A 22,238-nucleotide genomic window follows, 5' to 3' on the forward strand; every position below is an offset into this window, starting at 1 on the left:
TCTTCATTTTTTTCTTCTTCATTTTCATCTTCGTTTTTAGAATTTTTTTAAAGACTTTTTGATTTTAAATTGTTCCACTCACAAATATCTCTCCAACGATACCAAATTTTGAAGACTGAAGAATACCTTCAAAAGTTATAGGTAAAAGAAATAGGAGTGCACACTTATCGTGAATAGACTTTACCAAAGCTTTGTTAGCTGTTCGACCAGGCAGAAATTTGGCGAAATGACAGAATCAATATAAGCAAAGCCTTTGAAGTTTTCTTTTATCATTTCCCGGTAAAAACACGTCCATCTTTATATTACCCGCTTTTTCTTATAAGAATATACTTTATAAGAATACTTACGATGAAATTACCAACACGTCCATCTTTATATTACCCGCTTTTTCTTATAAGAATATACTTTATAAGAATACTTACGATGAAATTGGCAAAATTTAGCAACTGAACCTAAGAATGCCATTTTTAGAGCAATTTACTGTGAAATTGCCATTTGTTACCCATCAATGCTAAAAGAACCAATAAAAATACCAAAGTTTTGCTTAAAGTATTACATCCTAGATGTTGGCTGGGATTGGATCCAAACCAAAGAATACCGTAAGAATATTTCAAGATGATTTTCCTGCTCAGAATGTTAAGAATACAGTATTTATGATGAATTGAAAAACACCATATTCTTATAAAAAAGAGTGTGTGGTTAGAATCAGAAAACTGATTTTCCGCACACATTTTTAATAAAAATTTCAATAATGAGGCAAATTAAGAGGGACAGTAGAACTTTTTCCACCCTCCTTCAAATCAAGCATCTGACGAAACAAGAACAGTAAATAGTTGATAATTACTATGCCATGAACCTTCAATTAAATCAAAATTGGAAAAACTACAAGTGAAGCTTTTGCTATGCACGTGCACAAGATCATTTGCTATACAAGAGATGTGTATCAGTGGACAGAGTAGCTTTTCACTTTTTAAGAATGAGACTTCGCAAAAACTCACCAAACATCAAAGATCGTTTTAGAACACTTAAGAAAGAAATACTTCTGCAAATGTCAAACCCAGAACGATTTTTATTTTTACTAAAAAAGAAAATTGTGATATGTTTTAGCAAAAGAGCGTCGATCTTCAACGAAATTATACATTATATGCCGGTCAAGATAGGACATTAATTAAGTTAATTTTGACAGATTCCAAACCTATTTAGCGATTTGAAAATCGAGCGAAAAATTTAAGTTTAAAAGTGCTTTATGCACACATTCCAGGATGTTTGCATGTAAATTGAGCTTTACAAATAGTTCTAGTATTATTGCTATGCATCATGGTATATGTGTCTCGAGTGCACAGAATTAGACGGTGCCTGGACACCTTTATGCATTCTCTTTAGGAATCCCTGGCTACTTCGAATAAGGAGTAGGACCAGTTCTTTAATGGGTTGGGCTCATATCATTATTACTACACTAATGGTTGTGTTACATTCTTTCAAGAGAATCAAAAGAAGACACAAAATTAGTTGACTGTGCACGAGTTTGAGAAGGTTCACGTAAAGCTAGAAGAGCGTGCTTTCATGCAAATGGCCTCGTATTGTTCTCATCCCGTTCTACGCTTACAACGAGCTATCTATATGCCTTTTCACGTAGTTCTAGTAATTTTCGCTACGTGTCACGGCGTCTGTGTCTCGGGTGCACAGAACCAGTGATGCCTGGACAGTAAATGGTACGCCAGCCAGGCTGGAACGGTATCACGCGGGAAAAGTGAGCGTAGGAGTTAGGTAAGCGTAGGAAGAAATTTTGGGCTGTTAATCAGCAGCCTCTCACCAACGTTTGCTAGGTCTCCTACGCAGCACCTATTCTAGCAAACTCCCACCGCCATTATGTTCCCGCCCTCTGATATGATTAATTAACAGATTAGTTTGCTAGTCTACCTAAATGGAGGAGGAATTTCCATTTAGTTGGTAGATATACTTTCATGCGAATGGGCTCGTACAGATTTTCCCACACCACACCATAAAGTCAGCTGACAAGAAGTCCCATAGCAAAACCCATCTGATTCCATTTGCATTTAAAGATGGAAATCGTAATGCCATGGCAGACCTTTCAACTATCAAATTAATTAATCCCACAATTCAAATTTAATTTCAATAAAAAATAATGATTATGATTGATTTTACAAATTAGCTTCAGTAATTGTTGAAAGGTAGGTACTGGCATTAACAAATCTACGTATGTAATTCTAATAAATTTCAGGAGTATCCAAAAACGTATAAAAGGAGTTACAGAAATGCGAAATGGACATTATTAAAGCGAAGACATTGGCAAAGCAAAGATATTTCAAAGAGTGAAGAAAACATATCAAGTCAAAGAAGGTAAATTAGTAGTTAGAAAAAAACGCCAAAACAATGTCGAGGAATTCTAGCCGCTTGGCTTGGAAAAATCTCGTCAAATGCAGTATAAAAGAAGAAAGCACCTTACCTAAAGTTCGCGTAGATTTAAATTCACTGCAGTTATACACTATAGGGCATAGGCTTTTCATCCTCGATCAGTTTGAAATTTCTTTAATTGATTTTTACCAATCTATTTTCCCTTAGAGCAAACGTAATACAAAGAATCCATAATGCTGTTATCTCTGGTGATATTGAGCCTGGCAATTTTGGTGCCTCATTTTTGCGAAGCACGACGTCATCATCATCGACATTCGGGTAAGAGAAACTCTTGAAAATATACAAAACCAAACTTAAACACAACACAATGATCTTTATTTTCAATATATACGAGGATGAATTCATAATATTCACGACACAATCTTTATTTATCAGAAATGATCAAAATATTCAAAGAACCATTGATTCCGTCCTCGTATACTTCTATTGACTTGACTTAAAATCGCAAACTTTGAGTAACTAAGCCTAAAAAAACAGATAATGCTGAGCTCAACGCGACAAGGGATAACGTCTTTTTTACGACGTAAAGTGCCAAGGACTTAACAGTCGACAGTACACTCTTTAGTCTCATGCCTGCATCAACTGATTTTAAAAAAAAATGATTTGTTTTCATATTCTCATTTTCTCATTTTGTCATATCAAAAACTCTCTCATTTTAATTATAGTAATGAAAGATGTGGGTTTCATTGACCCGGTGATCCCGTCATGCAAACCTGGTGACACGTGTAAGTAGCTCAGCAGGCACACAACGTTGTTTTAACGTTTATTTAACGTTCACAACGTCCATTTAACGTTAGATGAACGTTGAAACAACGTCGTGTGCCAGCTGGGAGGGGAAAGATTAGGGCTCACTGCTGATAGCCCTGGGAGCTGTGCCTAGACCAAACGATAAAACCAGGGCGCATTATGTTTTAAACCCTATTCAACCTAGGCTTTTAGGGGCGGTCCAAACCTAGGGGGGGGGGGGCTTTTCCTGTACCACCCCTTAACTTTTGATCTAGTGGGTCTTTTTGGATGAAATTTGGCACCCAAAGTGAGCAAAAACCGAAAATTTCCTTTGTTCTTATAAATAGCTATTGTATTCTAACAAAGGCTTTAGAAAAAAGATGCCTGAGTTTAAAAGGCTTATTTTATCCTAAATATTCAATAAATTACGATTTAAACGATATATTTGACATAAATTATAAATTTGTATTGGAAAAGTGTCAATTTTTATGACACCCTACTGTCAGAAATGTCATCATGTTCGAGGTGTGAAATTTTTTAAAAGTCAAATTCTTTTTAAATTTGAAGCTAAATAAAAGTTAGGAATTTACAGAAAATTTCATGGCAAAACCACTATTATTTCAGGAGCTATTACCAATAATTTGACCTCTGAACAGAAACAGCCCCCCCCCCTAGGCAGAATACAATCAAGGTCATAATATTTGAGAAAAAAGGGAAATACACCGGGAAGTTTTTGAACCACAAGCGATTTGTAAGTGCTCTAAAGTAGGTTGGAAGGGTAGAGTTTTAACTCTGAGTTTTAACATGAAGGACCTTAGGATCTGAGGATCCAAAAGTTTAAAAATAGTCCAATAAGGCTCAGAGTATAGCCTGTAAGTCTGCCAACCCCTTCCGAATTGAAATATTCGATTAAATTAAAGAGATAGTCCAAAATCGACTTTCTCGCCGGAACTTTAAATTATGAAAAACGTTAAAATAACCAAAATTATCAAAATATTATGACCTTTATTGTAGGGTTAAGTTTGATTACATCTTCATTTAGTAGAAAAAAATGTATACGAGGCATTTTGAATTTCTGATCTAGGTAAAACAGCTTATGAGACTGACAGTACACTGTCGACATTCGCAATAAGATTTACAATGTTTCTATTGTAGTGGACGAAAAGATGGCGGGTATCGAATGGAAATTTGGCCGTTGTAACAAAGAGGTTGATAACGTCTATTACAAACGAAGGTCTCGTAAATGCAAAGATGAGCCTGATGACAAATGCATCCCCAAACCTGGCACCGGTGTCCTCGGCCTGGGTGGGCCGGTTTTACCAGAGTCTAGTGATAAAGACTGCGATGTACTGCAAGAGCAAAGTATCCTCTCAGCTTGTGATTGTTGTAAGTTCATTGCTGAGATCCCAGCTGGCACACAACGTTGTTTTAACGTTCACAACGTCCATATAACGTTAGATGAACGTTGAAACAACGTTGTGTGCCAGCTGAGATAGGGTGATGTTAGATTTGATATACATGAGCATGAAGCTAAAGAAAGTTGGCAATTTTTTGTTCCAGTGTCAAAGAGAAAGTGGAAGAAAGTGTTTTTTTTCTCTTTCATAAGAATAATACTCATAAGCTAACTTAGTCCTTAATTCGGTCTTAAAACAATAGCTCTAGTTTATGGGTTATATGACTGCTAAGCCTAGTCTGACACACAGACCTTTACAAACTGCAGGTAGTGCAGTGGCGGCCTGGCAGGGGGTGCAGGGTGTGCAGTGCACCACCCAAAAAGATCTGAGAGGGGCGCCAAAAGAGCTTTTTAAGGGGGCGCCAAAATTTTGTTGATGTTTAATTGGGCAATTTGGCGCCCTTCGGCACGTTTATAGCGCCTTCTATGAGTACAATGTAAATTGTTTTCGCCTGCGGTGCTTTGTTTTACCTTCTTGCATCCTTTCTCTTGAATTTTTTCAAAACTTCTATCAATATTGAATCAGAAGTAAGAAAAGTGTTGTGTATCCACCAGGGGTTAAAGAGAATGCTCACCCCCAAAATGAGAGATTGCCAAAACGATCAAAACTTGTTGATTCTCGCTGTGGTTTTTGTGGTCTTTGACTAACTTTCTCCGTTTTAGAAGATCTTTTAAGATGTTTGACCTTTCTTACACCAAATTTTTTTGCCTGTGGCGCCAAAATTACAAGGAACCCTTCCTCCCGAGTTCTGAATTTTTGCCCAATTTCATCCATTGATCCTTAATAGAGAGTAAAGCAAGACCAGCGGCGCAAAAGATTATCTGGTAATTTTTCTGATAAGAGTTTTAGAAAGCAAAAATATAGACTAAATCGACTTACCAGGTATAAAATTTCCATTTCAAAGATTAGGGGCGTTACTTTCAACCAGTCACTGCTCTTACAGTTTAGTATTTTCACTTAATGATGGAGGGCGCAAATAAGGACAAAAATACCAGGGGCGCTAATTTCATAGTTTGCACCACCAAGAAAATTAAGTCAGGCCGCTACTACAGTAGATAAGGAGCACGAATTCGTTATTGGATGCCAGAGCAGCCTATGTTAAGCCAAGTTGCTTATTTTTTGGGCTGTTTTGAGGCCTGATCCTTTAGCAGCTTGGTTGCTTATAAATAAGCGTATTTAGAAAAAGAAACAGTAAAAGTATATTTAGAATTTAATAACTTTATTCTATCAGCTGAGATGAAGCCATTGGAATGGGGAGCGTGGACCTGTGTCAGTGACTATCGACATCGTTCAAGAAAATGTGGACTGAAGGAAGGAACTGACAAATGTTCTTATAAAAGATGTGGTGGGAAAAGTTTGAAAGAAGAAACAATTGATTGTGATTTCTGTGGGAGTAAGTATGATTGCTAATAGCCCTGTGTCAGTGACCCTGCCTAGGATTTCCAAGTCATCGTGAAAAATGAAGCGGAGTAAATGATGAATGTGGTTTAGAAAATCACATGTTTTCATAGGTATGGTGGGGATTTCAAGTTCATTGCTAATAGCCCTGTCTAAGTAACCCTGTCCAGGATTTTCTAAGTGATCGGGCAGAAATAAAGAAGTAAAGTTGTAAATGTGGTTAGAAAATCACATGTTTTCATAGGAGTCTGTTAAATGACGCGCCTTACGCGCCCACGCGCCTTACGCGCCCACGCGCCTTCCATTTATTGACGCGCCCACCGCCCCACGCACCTTACACGCCCACGCGCCTTACGCGCCCACGCGCCTGAAATTTCGACGCACCTACTTCGAGGATTTTTTCATCTGCGAGTTGCGAGTTGCGAGTTACGAGTTACGAGTTGCATTTTAACAAAATAAAATCGTGAGTTGCGAGTTACGAGTTGCATTTTAACACACAAAATTCGCGAGTTGCAAATTGAAAGTGCGAGTTGCAAATTAAAAGTGTGAGTTGCAAATTAAAAGTGCGAGTTGCAAATTAAAAGTGCGAGTTGCAAATTAAAAGTGCGAGTTGCAAATCGAAAAGTCAGTAAGGGTGAAAAACATTTCTATTGATAAAAGAAAATGATTATTGCTACTCACTATTATACATAAAAAAGAGCAAACATTCGTTTGGTATGTATTTACATTGTATTTACATTGCAAGAGTATAAAGTACTGTAGAGAAAAGTGCTCCCGTGCGGGGGTAAGAGGCGTTGTTACTAAAAAGAGTAACACAGGGTAACAGGGGGTAACAAGGTAACAGGCTGAGAATGGTGGCTCTGAGGGGTTGTTTCACCAACAGTAATTATAAGATCACGTGCAAAACGTGTACAATCATTGTCGTAATATTTTAGAAAAAAGAGAAATTCCCGCAAATTTTCAAAACCACAAACGACTTGGAAGTGCTCTAAATTTGGTTGGAAGGGTAGAGTTTTAGGACCTAGGATCTGAAGATCCAAAATTGAAATAGCCTAAAATCGACTTTCTCGCCCGACCGAACTCCAAATTCGAAAAACGAGAAAACAAGCTAAATTCTCAATAAATTTTGACCATGATTGTAGAACAGCCCATTTGAAAGCTATTGAAGCTTGAATAGGGTGTCAATTTCTATCCTTTTGTTTTATCAGCATCAAATTTATAAGTGACAAAACCTTTGCTGGAGTTGTTTAAAGAAGCTTTATATATGACCATCAGATCGTTATTTCATTAAAATAAGTGATTTTATCAAAATAAGGACAATGGAATATTTAATTAGAACTGTATCTCTAAAACTGCCTTTCCCAGTGTTTGCTTTTTGAAAATATTTATCTATTTATATCAAAGGCATCTCATTCGGTACAATTAAAATATTTGGTTTAATAAAGCTTGCAGGTATCACACTTAAGGGCCTTAAGTAGCTTGTCAATAATTTCATCAAAAAGTGTCACTTTGTCAAGAAAATGAAAGGTAATGTCCACGTTATTAAAAGCAACATTAAAAAATGTTTCTCTTGGAAGAGGCATGCGCATTTCCTTTCAAAACTTAAAGTTATTTAATGCTCTGTTCATACAAAAATGACCGAAAAGATGTATGATTTGAGTGGTTACACAACTTTAGTCACAAAAAGTAAACAGTTTGGCTGGGTTTTCCATGCTTTGCTTTGGGTTTTAAGCTTTTTTTGTAATATTATTATTTAAGATAACAGGCTCAGACTTTTTAATTTGCAACTCGCACTTTTATTTTGCAACTCGCGAATTTTGTGTGTCAAAATGCATCTCGTAACTCGCAACTCGCGACTTTATTTTGTTAAAATGCAGCTCGTAACTCGTAACTCGTGAAAAGTAACTCGTAACTCGTAACTCGTGAAAAGTAACTCGTAACTCGTAACTCGCAACTCGCATGTGAAAAATCCTCTAAGAAGGTGCGTCAAAACTTAAAGGCGCGTCTAAATTCAGGCGCGTAGGGCGCGTGGGCGCGTGGGCACGTAAGGCGCGTGGGCGCGTAAGGTGCGTGGGCGCGTAAGGCGCATAAGGCGCGTCATTTAACAGACTCTTTTCATAGGTATTGTAGGGATTTCGAATTCATTCGTTTATAGATATAAGTTTAGTGGGGTCTTAAACAGTCAGGGTTTTATTTCTTATAATACGCTTATTAAACCGATGTATACAGGACGGCTTCAGGCTGAGAGGCAAATTTTTGCTTCAGAAAATTTACAGTGGGAAGTTTGAATTAAGCGATGTCCTCACTTACTAAAATTAAAACAACTTGAGAAGGTTGTGTTCAGTATTTCACTCGACAACGTCAAAATTTGATTACATTATTTTAGAAACGAGAAATTGGGAGGCATGGGGCGAGTGGGAAGAGTGTGATCAGAAAGGTTATAGGCATCGAACACGGATATGTGAATACAATGATCCAGAGTTGAAATGTGACGACAAACACAATTGCAAATCAGAAGAAAGCAGACAGAAGAAATTTTTCCCCACTTGCTGTCGTAAGTACATATCAAGAATTTTTAGCTCGTGGATGCGAAATAGTTTACCTGAAAACGCTCACTATAATTGAGAAAACTTTCCCAGATGAGATGGAGTTTTTATAAGATGCTCACATAATTGGTTATTCAAAACAATAGAGATGACGCGTTCTTTAGAAAAATATAATAAATGTTTTTGTTTGAATAGTTAACGACCAATCCAATGACAAAAATTCTTGTAAATATTCATCTTGACCCGTCATTTGAAGTAATAAAAGTGACGTATTTTTTAGAAAATAACAAAATTATTTTATTACTGGTTAACGACCAACCAAATCAAACAAGAGCGTGTAAAAACTCCATCTCGTTTTTCAAAGAAACTATCCATTGTTATTATTTTCAGAAGAAAGAAACTGGGAGTCTTGGGGTCCTTGGGGAAAATGTGATTCAGAAAGCTACATGCACCGACAACGAAAGTGCGAAACAAAAGACCCCGAATCAGAATGCGATAAAAGTAATTGTAAAGAAGGCGAAGATCTACAAAAGAAAAGAAATGTTGAAAAATGCTGTGGTATGTGTTACATTTACAAAAAAAATCCACTCCTATTGCACCTTGAGGTTTTAGGCTTCTGGGTTGTAGTAGAGATTAAAAAACACAGTACTACTTATAGCAGTAGCAGTAGCTATTTATGGATAACAAATTTACTGTCAAAGCCGAAATACTTGCAACTTTTCAACGTGAACTAACCCCAAAGTTCACGGTGAATTTGTATTGAATTTTCTTGAGGCAGGTAACAGTAAGGGGAGCATGTGATTTTGTGATGTTAGAGAAAATATCAGATTGATGTTTATTCCGATGTCGAATGATAAAAAAATTTTGCATTGATGTTTTCGTAAAAATTGAAAAACCTTGACTATTTTTGCTATGCATAAAAAAGGTCATAAGCTGTTCAATGAAAATACTCTTGTCTCCCGAATAGACGTCCCCCCCCCGCTAATTGTTAAGAGCAAAAAAAATCCATCCCCCCGCTCTTATTAAGACCCCCCCGCTAATTAAATTTGAATAACTAAATTTTTTATTACAGTGTAGATAGACTTTAAACTTGTTAAAATTTTCCTTTTTGTTAGTATTGCTATTGGTTCTTATTTTACGTGTTCATTTGTTAAAGTTTCACTTTTGTTGTTGAAATTCATATCAGTTAAAAAGAATTATATCTTCAAATTACCCCCCCCCTCTTATTCCATCCACCCCGCTTATTAGCAAAACACTTGATGATAAAAAACATTTCTTATAGCATCAAGAAAATTCACACTTACCAAAAAGAGTTGTGAAGAACATCCAACCACAGGACGTTGGGTGGACACATCATATTACGCATGCGTTGAACCTCAAGATGCAATTTGTGTTCGAGATGGAGAATGTAGCAAAGGACAAACGAAAGTTGAATATGGTGAACGATGTATCCCAGATCGTATGTTTACTATACTAGCCATAACTTTCACTAAGGTGCCACCACAGCAAAACGAACACATAGAGTTGAATTTGCGTTCAAAAGGAATGATCTTAGCCCTACAGTAATTTTTGTTAAGAGTGACCTCTCATCTGAGACAAAAATGGAAAGCTATGAATGCCATCCTCAGAAGCTTTAGGCTTCCTCCGGTGGCAAAAAAGATTTCTACATTAATTGATAGAGAAAGCACAATATATCAACCATAGAGTTTTAAGCCAAAGGCTGAAGAGGAACTTTGAACCTTTCTCAAACGCTGGATTAAAAGTAACAGTTATAAAAACGATCAAAATGTAAGAACAGTGCTAGATACAAACGGTCATCCGAAATGTAGCGAAATAAAAGGCAACACTTTTGATCGTTTTTATAACTGTTACTTTTAATCCAGCGTTTGGATAATAACAGGCGGGCCACGCGACTTATGAGATAGTGGATTCAAATTATTGAGTTTTAAAGCCCGAAGGGCTAGAGGAGAATTTCTAACCTTTTCCAGGCAAGAAATAGTGTAGCCACTTATTTCCCATCCACCCAGAACGCGCCCAGAACGCGCTGTAATCATGACGACGGATTGCATCAAGCGGTTCCTTTGTTTTTGAGGACTGCATTTTTTGAAATCTAGCAATAGATTTTAGTTTCAATCCGGCGTTTGTGTAAACCACGTGTGGGCATTCTGGATGGGAAATAATAGTGGCTTTATTTCCCATCCAGGAGTCTCGATTCTAGCCCTTCGGGCTTGGAAGCCAATGATTCAAATCCTATATAGACACATAGACTTAAGTCTTTCAAAAATTCTTGTACAATCTACAACAATGGTAAAAAGCTTTGAAGCATTAGCAGCACATTGAAACTCAACAGTATTTGCCAGAGAATCATTATGCGTTACTTTGCTTATATTTCAGCAACCAAGGCTTGTGAAAAATGTGCTGCCAAAGCACGAGAATATGGTGAACGAAAAGGTGAATGTCTTTATAAATTCAGATTGTAGATCTCGCAAGTGACAACATAAATCGGTAGATCTTATAACGGCAATCTAATCCAAATTTTAAAAGGCGAAAATGTCTAAGATTACAAAGCACTGAGCATACTTATAGTTCTTTGTGTAGAAAAAAGATCTTAGGTTTAACCTTTTTTCTTTCGATTTTATCTATTTTAGGTCTCCCAAATTTCGCGGGTCTCGCTTGTAAGTATATTCAATTCCGTTTTTCTAAAGAATTGAATAAAAATTCTTACCAGAATAAATTTAGTTTATCGTTCGTCAGTGCACTATTCACTAATCCTGTACCCCGCGGGGTGATCCTTAGAGATACATCTTTGAAAGAATTGTCCTCGATTTTTTAAAAAATGTCCTAGCCTCAATTTTTTCTCTCGAAATCAAAAAAAAATTCATAGATATCGTGAATTTTCAGACCCTTTGAGAGACTAATTTAAAACGTTCTGATTTTTGCTACCCTTAGAGAGTGAAAAAACCGACCCTTACCGTCCGCACATACCCAGCACCTACTTTTTGCCTAAGTACCCCCCCCCCTCGGGACCCTGGAGTCCTGTATCTAGAGCCAATTGTACTCCTTCTTAATTGAATAGTACGACATTGAACAATGTCTTCTTTTAAGTGTTAAATCTCTTTCCAGGTCGTCTTGACACTTACGAGACATGTAAAATGGCACGAAATAAATACGGTCCAGGCCCCAAACCTGGCGAAGAGAATTATCCGTCAGGGGGTTGGTGGATGATTCAATGTGATGGTATTGGATGGTGTAAACCTTGTGCTGAAAGAAACTTGGTCTACGTGCACCGTTGTGGGCAATGCGAGAGAAGCCAAGATGCGCCTTGCACTGGTGATAGTAAGGCCCTGTTCACACGCTATGTTTTCGTTTCGCTCCGAAACGAAATGAAGCCATTCTATTGGTTAAATTCAATTTTTACGTCATTTTTAACTAATAGAATGGTTTCATTTTGACCATTTTCAGACGTTACGGTTTCGTATCGCTCCAGTAGCGGTGTGACATCTGTTACAGCTTGGAAGTGTTCGTACTCATTTCGGAACGTTTCGGAATACCGGAACAGAGCAGTTTCGTTCCAACGAAGGTAGTGGAGTGAAACCGTTTCGATCTGTTTTTCTTTGTAACGGGTTCAGTAATGAATTTACAGGGAAGTGATAACTTCAGAATTCTTCTGTCTGTAAGGATGTCAATGCAACGACTTCAGACATTGTGACGTCATTCCTTCCAGGCAAACTCGAACCCAGTCCTTTCATGGTTTAAAGGCTGAAAGGTGTATTTAAAGATTAAATATCTCGTTGAGTCACCACCAAGCATTTCATTGTAGGAAATCTTAGCGTTTCTCTTAAGTGAAGACAATTTTCTAGGCTCTTTTACAATTGAGGAGCCGGATTTAAAATCAATCCCAAGTAGTACAGAATGTCATAATGACGTCCATTTGACGTCCGTAACATTCAAATAACTTTAGTTGAACGTTAAAACAACGTTGAATGCCAGTTGAGTCAGTACTACTTTTCTTTTTTATTCACGATATGCAACACTGGAGAGTCTTCTCAGACTTTAAAATATTTCCACCCAATATGTCACTTAAACAATAGAAAACTGGGTGGAAATTTTTGAAAATTCTTGGAAGGCTCTTCAGTGGTGCCTTTCTTATTGAAAATGAGTATCACTCGATCTTCAAATCTTTTGAAGACAACTTTGGTAGAGATTTCATAGATTGTAACGAAAGTAATTTTCATTTCAGCGGCTCGGTTTAACAAGAAGAATGGTGATGGGAGAGGGAGTGCACCGGAAGAAGAAGGAATCATGTCTGATGAACATGACGTCATTAACCACCGAAGACATCCTCAATTCGAACTAAACGAGCTGGACGAAGAACAAGGTGTCATGTGGGAGAATAAGTAAAGATTCCCAGCAAAGAGCAAAGGAGATGTCAAACGATTTATAAGAAAATTTGAACAACACTTAAAGAGCGAATAATCTTTGTATTGTCATTTTTATAAAAGATTGTCTTGTCGGAGTGACAATCATGTATATATTCTTATTTGAGAACATATATGCACACCTATTTTATTGACGTTTTTTAATTTATGAGTTTATAGTGTCAGTATGCTGACTGGTAATGGTGACGGGTAATTTCTATTTTCGTATTTTTCGTATTTAGTAGGTATAATTTTTACGTTTAAGTTTTCCCCAACATTTGATATCCGAAACTTATATCTATCATATAAACAAATATATAGCTATGGAAAAAAAAACAAACTTGTTAGTAATGCATTTTTTGACATCGAAATTACAACTTGGTTTAACATCAATTTGCATCTTTCAGGAAAGGTCTTGCCAACTACACGCGTTTATCTCATGGCTTTTGCGGTCAAATTTCAATGTTTTTCTTTTGTCTTGTTTAATGTCGAATTCGTCAACAAATGATGTCTGACTTGTTTTGTTAAGCGAGACATGTTCGTTTTAAAATTCCCTGTAGTTCAGTTTTAGGAAAACCCATTTTTTTATAACGTAGACAAAACATCAACCTTTAGATCATATGAATTTTCGAACTAGTATGAGAAACAGAGTTTGGATTTTTTTTATGAAGTTTGAAAAACCAATACTTCGATTAAGCGCGTAGTAGTACTCTTAAACAGCTTTCTCAATAGAAACGTGAAGCATAAGCATCAGGTACTTCTAATGGCTTCAGATAAGGTTTGCATTCTCACTGATCAAGACGAATTAAGTGAAGAGAATCTGGAGGATGATCAGAACTTTGGAATTTCATTCTCCAACAGTACACTGGTGATGGAAAATGACAACCAGGACGAAAAATCACCAAAAATTGAAAACCAACAGGAGAATCGGTTTCAAGAATCAAGAAGAGAGCAATCTGAAAGCATGTCTCTGAATGAGTCAGAAAGTAATTCATCCGAAAGCAACCCTAGTGAGGACTCAAGTTATAAACCAACAAAGAAGAATCGATCCAAAAGCAATCCCACTGAAGATTCTACCTTTGCAAAAAGAGTCAAAAATCGATCAAAAAGCGACCCATCTAGGACATCTATCTCGTCGTTAGGATCAATCAACTTTACTGGATCCTCAGTGATTTCGCCAGTGATCGAATCTGCCAACAATTCAACCGAAGACGAAAACAGAGACTTCGAGATTGTGAGAATTCCTGCTGAGAATGAAATGGAGATTATGAAGAACAACAATGATCCACAAAATGAAGACCAGATCTTGGAGAATATCAATATTTATAAATCATGGTGGAAATACCCGTTAATTTTTTCAGGACTCTTAGGATCACAGCCTGCTCCTCGAGAAAAGAAATCCAAAAGATATTGTAGCACATTATGCTTTAGGCGTCTCCTTATATTCGTTTTATTTCTATTTCTTCTGGTCCTGAAATTTGATGGATTATTCCAAATGAGTTGGATACTACTTGAATCAAAGTTTCCGTTCACCGTTATCAATAATGTGGTCTGGGAGCTGCGATGGATTTTAACGTTCTTTCTCTGCATGCTTTTTATGGATAAAGGTGGATTTCATAATTTCTTGAGTCATGTAGAAATCTCACGAAAAAAATGGTATGAAAATGCAAGAAAGATGCGGACCTACATCGGTGTTGTTTTTGTAAGTATTATAATTTGTACCCATTTCCTTTTGTTCCCATTTTAAGATCATTGTACTCATAAGAGATTTGGCCATCAGCATTACTTTGATATACATGGAGAGCCATGTCTTAAATAGCCTGTTAGACGAAAAGTTTCGATAAGTCATCTTTCGTGGGACGCGATTTCTACAAAAAAATACACGTAGCACACAGTCTTGAAATTTCGTTACATCTAAGACCTTTTCAATTCCAGGTCATCACAGTTTTCGCCCCACCGATGTTTGTTTTCTTGGATCAGAATTGGTTAAATATTGCCAGTCTTGCAAAACCGGATATGTGGAAGAAGATATTGATGGCCGTTCTGGTGTTCTTGTATCGTTTGATCATGACGCCGAGTTTTTGTGTTTTATCAGCCGTTTTGTATCTGTTGGGTGATCATATAAGGATGACTGGGAAACGAATTTCCCAACAAAAAACAGGTTTGTGAATCTACTTTCTCATGATGATTTCACCAAAGTTTGATCGACTTTTAAAACAATAATATTCTTTATTCTATAAAGTGCAGCGTTTTGTAAAAAATTACTGAGGAATTCTTGTTTTACCATAGTGCCTAAAAGCTACACCCAGCAAATTCTAAAACTTCTACTATCTAAATGGAATTGCACACTAGTGAAGGTAGTAGAAAATAGGCCTGTGACTGGAGGACCTTAAAATTATGTAAAGACATCATTACACAGACTTTCTTTCAATCTCTCTCCACTCGTAGCAAACGATGCACATGATCTGGTCCGTAAAATGCGAAAGTTGATCACAGAGACTGAGCACTCCCTACAAATTAACATTGTGGTTCATATGTTTCTTGTGTTTTGTGTCTCCTTCACCACAGCTATGTCTACGTTAGAAAGGTCAGTATTACATCTCTGTAACATAGTATTACATCTCTGTAACATAGTATTACACTTCTGTAACATAGTATTACATCTCTGTAACATAGTATTACATCTCTGTAACATAGCAATACACTTCTGTAACATAGTATTACATCTCTGTAACATAGTATTACATCTCTGTAACATAGTATTACACCTCTGTAACATAGTATTACATTCTGTAACATAGTAGTATTTACATCTCTGTAAACATGTAAGTACACTCTCTGTAACATAGTATTACACTTCTGTAACATAGTATTACATCTCTGTAACATAGTATTACATCTCTGTAACATAGTAATACACCTCTGTAACATAGTATTACATCTCTGTAACATAGTAATACACCTCTGTAACATAGTATTACATCTCTGTAACATAGTATTACATCTCTGTAACATAGTATTACATCTCTGTAACATAGTATTACATCTCTGTAACATAGTATTACATCTCTGTAACATAGTATTACACTTCTGTAACATAGTATTACACTTCTGTAACATAGTATTACATCTCTGTAACATAGTATTACATCTCTGTAACATATATTACATCTCTGTAATAGTATACATAGTAACATAGTATTACACTTCTGTAACATAGTATTACACTTCTGTAACATAGTATTACATCTCTGTAACATAGTAATACACCTCTGTAACATAGCAATACACTTCTGTAATATAGTATTACACTTCTGTAATCGTCAGCCGTGCAAAATTACTCGAATCTGATTGGTTTAGAGGAGTGCGATTAATCGTTAATTGCACTATTACCACTTTTTGCACTCTTCGGCGGGGGGACACCTTTGTCCCCTTATTCTTTTCTCTCCCAAGTTCTGTGTCAGCAGACTTAGAACACTCCTGTGTCATAGACCCGCTGGGGACCCCAGCATCACTAGAAAATTTGGCTAAAATTTCGTCCCCGGTGGGAAAAATTACAATTTCAGCTCCATTTAAAGAGCTACATTGTTTAGAATACAACACCCAAAAGACTACAAAAAGTTTCACTCAACGGTAGTATATGTGAGAGCATTGCTGTACAAAAATAGAACACCAGTTTAGCACTACTTTGTAAACACCCAAGCAGCACTAAACTTTACTCCGACGACCCATCTCAAGTTTTATCACTTAAAAGACCCCTGCCTCACAGCCCCGGTGGAATATTTTTCTCAGTGTAGATAAAAATTCCTATTGAGACTCCTTTGTTCCAAGTGTTCCAAGGTTAAAAATTCCATGGGGGATAGTTTTAGAGTGTAATTTTTAAACATTAAATTTCGAATGGGGATGAATTAAAAGTTAATTTTCAAGTGGAGTTGAAATTATAAGGTATTTTACCCCAGGGACAAATTTTATGTCAATATTACCAGTAGGGATAGGCTCCCAGCAGGTCTGTGACACAGGGGTATCTTAAAGTATGCACTCTTTTTTATTACCATTTGGAAACCATCTCATTTCAATTAGGGTGATTTTCTTGAGAGTGGTCTTTACATGGTAACAAGAAAGAGTGCATCCTATATGGGCATTGCAATTTATAATATAAAATGTATTACTGTTTTTGAAATCTGGCACTAGATTGGAATTCACATACAAGTCGAACGATGGAAACAATACGTCAGGTGGAGTTGTTCGAGTAAAAATTATCGATCAAGGACCTGCAGCAAATCTCCCAATCACCGACTTAATAAATTTGAAAACTAATTTCAATGTAAGTAGATATCAAAACTCGTGGTGCCATTTTCCGAATGGAAACTTATCTGAGGCAAAGTTTGACTGAGTTATACGATTCAAGGAGCACCTTTTTCGATTTTTTTTTTCGATTTTTAAAAATGAAAGTTTTTCAATTCAACACTATTATTATTAAGCCTCCATAACTCGAACACGCAACAGGAACACAAAGTTAAGTTCCAATTATGGAAATTTCATGCTATGGTTTATAAAGCATTATAAACTGGAACCACAAAAATCTTTTCAAAATTTTTCTTCTTCGCGAGTCCTCAAAGTTGAAACACTTTTCCTCGCAAAAGTCTTCATTTTCTTTTTCATCACTTTTTTCTTTACAATTTTTGAATTTTCAGATTCAAGAATAGTTGGCCTAACAGAAAATGTATAACATGCTATAGTTGTTTTGGTTACATCAAGCAGAAATCTATACTTTGTAAATGTCAAATCTAAAAATTTCACTATGATAGAAGTTCGAATTGTGGCTAGAAGTCAATCTCCTTGGTAGGATTTGAAGCCAACAAATCCTACCAAAGTTGCGCGGCCTTGAGCGGCTCGCCTGGTTTTTACACAAATGACAGATTGAAACTAAAATTTACCGCTAAATTTCGAAAAAAATATCAATCGTAAACAATGGAATTGCTAGATTCAATCTGTTAAGGCTTCACTTTTTCTTGCCTGAGAAATGGTCTACACTGTATTCAGCCAACATTATTTAATTGACCACTGTTGAATTCTTTTAGGAAATGAAGAAGCATTTTGAGAAAATGAACAAAGCTGTTGGACCAGAGACCAACGACTCCAAAGAAAACGATGGTAACGGTCAACAAAGTGAAATCAAAGCTGAAGATCTCCAAAAAGCTTACGAACTCATTGGAGATGTCCAACAACGCCAAATCCAATTGATGGAGAAGCTAGTCCAAAATAATTATCACCACAAGCAAAACACAACAATCGAATCTAGCCTGCAATCGACACCCTACATCATGAACGTATTGGGTTCCATACCAGACAGCTATCGCAAAGTTCGTGTTGTGTTAGACATGTCCATGATGTTAATCGAGATCTTACTTCTATACATGGCGCCATTATGTCTTATTGTACGGACCGACTACCAGCTACGGGAAGTTATCCACAAAGCATGGGATATCAATATCAGTCAACAAATCAATAAAAATCTGGCAATTACTACTTATAGTATGAAAGAACATTTGATAGCACAAATTAAAGATATAAAAGGCTTTAGAGTGTGTGGATACAGGGTTGAATTCTTCAAAACTTTGATTATAGCATCTTTCGGACCTTTCTTAGCCATTGCTATGAGAGCAACTTTACAACACTATGGAATCAAGTAATCCTGTGGGAAAAGAATTAAGATGGTTCGAAAAATCGAAAACGAATTTGATGAAAATGTCTCCCGAATAGACGGGGGGAGGGGGGGGGTCCGAATAAGGAAAATTTTCCGGTCCGGTAGGAAAATTTTCTAAACTCTAATAAGCAGGGGGGGGGTAATTTGAAGGCAGAATTTTTTTTTAACTGATATCAATTTCAACAACAAAAAAGAAACTTTAACAAATGACCACGTAAAATAAGAACCAATACTAACAAAAAGGAAAATTTTTAACAAGTTTAAGGTCTATCTACACTGTAATAGCATATTGAATTATTCGAATTTAATCAGCCGGAGGGTCTTAATAAGAGCGGGGAGGGATGGATTTTTTTCCTCTTAACAATTAGTGGGGGGGGGACGTCTTTTCGAGAGACACGAGTAGTGATGCGAGTATAATCCGGAATATGTTAACTGACACATTAAGGACTCTTATCTATCTTCCATCTCAAATTAGCAATATCATTAATTGATTTTCTAAAGATTTGCGTAGAGATAAAAATTATTATTGAATACATAATTTCTTAAAATATAATTCATAGTAGTAGAATTTATTGTAAAAGTAAAACATTTTAAATACATCGAGCGAAAACTTAAAGGTTTAACACGGATGTGGAGCAATATTGCATTGGTCAGAAAGAGGCAAAACATTATTTTGCTTATATCAGCATGATATAACAATAGGCAGACACTGTCCTGATATGAAATATGTGTCTGATATAAAACGGGAACACTTATGTAAAAATAAAACCTTTAATTTGTAAATACGTAAGATTTCAAAATCTGTAATTTTGTCAAGTTAAATTCACCCTTCAAGAACTTAATATTGAATTATATCGAAAAATATCTTGTAAAAAGTTGTTCATTCTTATTTTTAGCAAATACCATTTTCGTTGATGGTTCCTAAACATCTCGGAAAGTCTCAACACGCCGCCCGAACAGTCCAGCCAACAGCCTTTTTGTTTACAGACGAATCTACGTTTTCATTTCCAATTTTTACTGCCGAGTCAGCTTTACTATGTGCGCGCATCAAAATACACGTATTTCCTATTAGCGGATTCATGTAAAAAAAGTCACGAAAAACGTCGAGAAAGTCTCTGATTGGCTGAAATATTGCATATACAAGCATATTTTTCTAAATGTCCAGAGTATGAGGTAATCTTTGCGCTCCTCCGTCAATCAAAAGTTTGTTTACTCGACGTTTTTTCGTGACTTTTGCATGAATCTGCTAATAGGAAATAGGTGTATTAACAAAATGCACGCGAATGTATTGTTTAGTAATCTTGTCAATCAAACTGAACCTACTTTGCAGGAAAAATCTCATGCAAGCGAGCTACCTGCACCAGGAGTTAAACAAAGCAACCAAAGCACCACACAACAAAACCGTGAACAAAGTTTAACGCTTGGATTCCCAGGCTAATGTAGATGTTGCCATTGAGTTTAAAGCAGCCCGAAGGGCTAGAGTAGAATCTCTAACCTTTCCCAGACAAGAAAAAATGAAGCCACTTATTTCCCATCCAAAACGCGCCGTTATCATGACGACGGATTGTATCTAACGGCTCCTTTGTTTTTGAGGACTGCATTTTTGGAAATCTAATGATAGATTTTAGTTTCAATCCAGTGTTTGTGTAAAAAACCACGCGCGGACAGTCTGGATGGGAAATAAATGGTTTCATGTCGCATCCAGGAGTCTCAAGTCTAGCCCTTCGGGCTTGGAAGTCAATGGATGTTGCTGATTAGACGTTTAATAGACTACCTTTAAGGATAACTTGTGGAATCTGGAAAAATCAGAAAGTTCTCGGGTAAGTTATGGCATGTCTGAAAATTATGCAATCTAAAAATTATGGTAATTTTCATTTTTTGAGACATGCCATAACTTACCCGAGTTAAATCTCAGTGCCACTATTAAAGATCAGAAAATAAGAAACTTTCAGCTTTTTGCCCCTTGAAAGATCGAAATTGTGTCCCAAAAAGGGTAGTACATTTCACAAGAATTTATTCCTTTTTTTCCTCGACGTTCGAAATTCGGGCTGTACGTACCCGCCAGCCCTAGTACCCCCCACCAAATAGGCTTTTCCAGAAAAAAATTTAACATGGGGGGTGGAGGATATAACAATTTTCAGTGATTTATCCCCCGGACAAAGTGGGGGACAAAGTACTTTGCCCCCCCCTGTGCATAGCACTACTTCGTCACATATCCTTACTTCGTCTCCTATTGTTATTTTCTTTTCTACGTCATAATTTATGCTTAAAAATTAAACAGCTGAATATACATGGTTTCTACTAGATTATTGTTAATAATTTAAACATGACGTAACATGCTATTATGCAAACTAAGAAGTTGATTGACAGATATCTTTGAATAAAATATGGAAAAATTGATTGACAGATATACTAGAATACATAAAATAATTACCGTTAGGTCAGTCGGAACCACTACATAGAAATGGCAACTATTGCCTTAACGGGAGATATTTCCCGAACGGGAAGGTGAAAAACTTCCCGAAATGGATAGAGTTTCCGAATCAGGAAGTTAACCAGTTTCCCGATCGGGAATGTGACCTCTGCGCACTCCGGAAATGGTCGTGGAAGGTAAATAACTTATGCCTATTGTAAAAGAGGGTAAATAAATACCTTTTACCGGGTAGTTAAGAAATCCACCGGGTAATCGCTTCTTAATTCTACTTTCCCCATTCCCAATTAAAAACTTCCCTATTTGGAAACTTCTTCTCGATCGGGAAACAAAAATCTGCTTTGTTTACAAAAATTCAACTTCCCGTTCGGGAACAATGAAAAGTTCTTGACCAAAACGGGAAACTGAAAAGTGATGAAATTTTCAATCTGGAAACAGTTTCCTTTTTGGGTTATTTTCACCTTCCCGTTCGGGAAATATTTCCCGTTAAGGCAATAGTTGCCATTTCTATGTAGTGGTTTCGACTGTAGGTGTGAAAATGATGGGCGCAGAAGTAAATAAAAAAATATTTTGACATTATACATTTCTTTAACTCAAATCAGTACTATACATGTAACATTTTGAAGAGTGAGTGCACGATGAACAATCGTGATTGAAATTCTAAAGAAATATCTCGAAGAAACCATAATACGCATGCAAGGGTGCTCTACACATAGTCACATGACTTGAAAACTAGATTTTGCAGATCAGGCAAAAAAATTTATCCTTACTTGGTCACGATGCATTGCGTAAGACTTCTTTAAAGATTTCGCAAAAATTTATATTCCCACTACACGGTCACATGACTTGAAAGTTAGATTTTGCAGATCAGTCAAAAAAATTTATCCTTACTTGGTCACATGACTTGACAGTTAGATTTTGCAGATCAATCAAAAAAAAATTATCCTTACTTGGTCACATGACTTGAAAGTTAGATTTCGCAGATCAGGCAAAAAAATTTATCCTTACATTGGTCACATGATTTGAAAGTTAGATTTTCCAGATCAGTCAAAAGGATTTATCCTTACTTGGTCACATGACTTGAAAGTTAGATTTTGCAGATAAGTCAAAAAAAATTATCCT

The 22,238-nt window shown here is 36.5% G+C and overlaps 2 protein-coding genes across 2 annotated transcripts; both read left to right on the forward strand.

Moving 5' to 3' along the window:
* Positions 1–2,276: 2,276 nt before the first annotated feature.
* LOC136811416 (uncharacterized) lies at positions 2,277–13,299 on the forward strand. Its single transcript, XM_067068020.1, has 12 exons — positions 2,277–2,361; positions 2,584–2,694; positions 3,102–3,161; positions 4,318–4,548; positions 5,848–6,009; positions 8,401–8,568; positions 8,951–9,118; positions 9,843–10,019; positions 10,955–11,011; positions 11,209–11,235; positions 11,684–11,896; positions 12,801–13,299. The coding sequence occupies exons 2-12, from the start codon at positions 2,610–2,612 to the stop codon at positions 12,959–12,961; spliced, it is 1,509 nt and encodes a 502-aa protein (XP_066924121.1). The 5' UTR covers positions 2,277–2,361; positions 2,584–2,609; the 3' UTR covers positions 12,962–13,299.
* Positions 13,300–13,596: 297 nt separating this feature from the next.
* Positions 13,597–18,750, forward strand: LOC136811414 (uncharacterized). The gene is made up of 5 exons (XM_067068018.1): positions 13,597–14,680; positions 14,914–15,139; positions 15,427–15,565; positions 17,170–17,302; positions 18,060–18,750. The coding sequence occupies exons 1-5, from the start codon at positions 13,742–13,744 to the stop codon at positions 18,669–18,671; spliced, it is 2,049 nt and encodes a 682-aa protein (XP_066924119.1). The 5' UTR covers positions 13,597–13,741; the 3' UTR covers positions 18,672–18,750.
* Positions 18,751–22,238: the final 3,488 nt, after the last annotated feature.

Source organism: Clytia hemisphaerica, unplaced genomic scaffold (genome assembly GCF_902728285.1).
Source record: "Clytia hemisphaerica strain Z4C2 unplaced genomic scaffold, Clytia hemisphaerica genome assembly, whole genome shotgun sequence".
NCBI lineage: Eukaryota > Metazoa > Cnidaria > Hydrozoa > Leptothecata > Clytiidae > Clytia > Clytia hemisphaerica.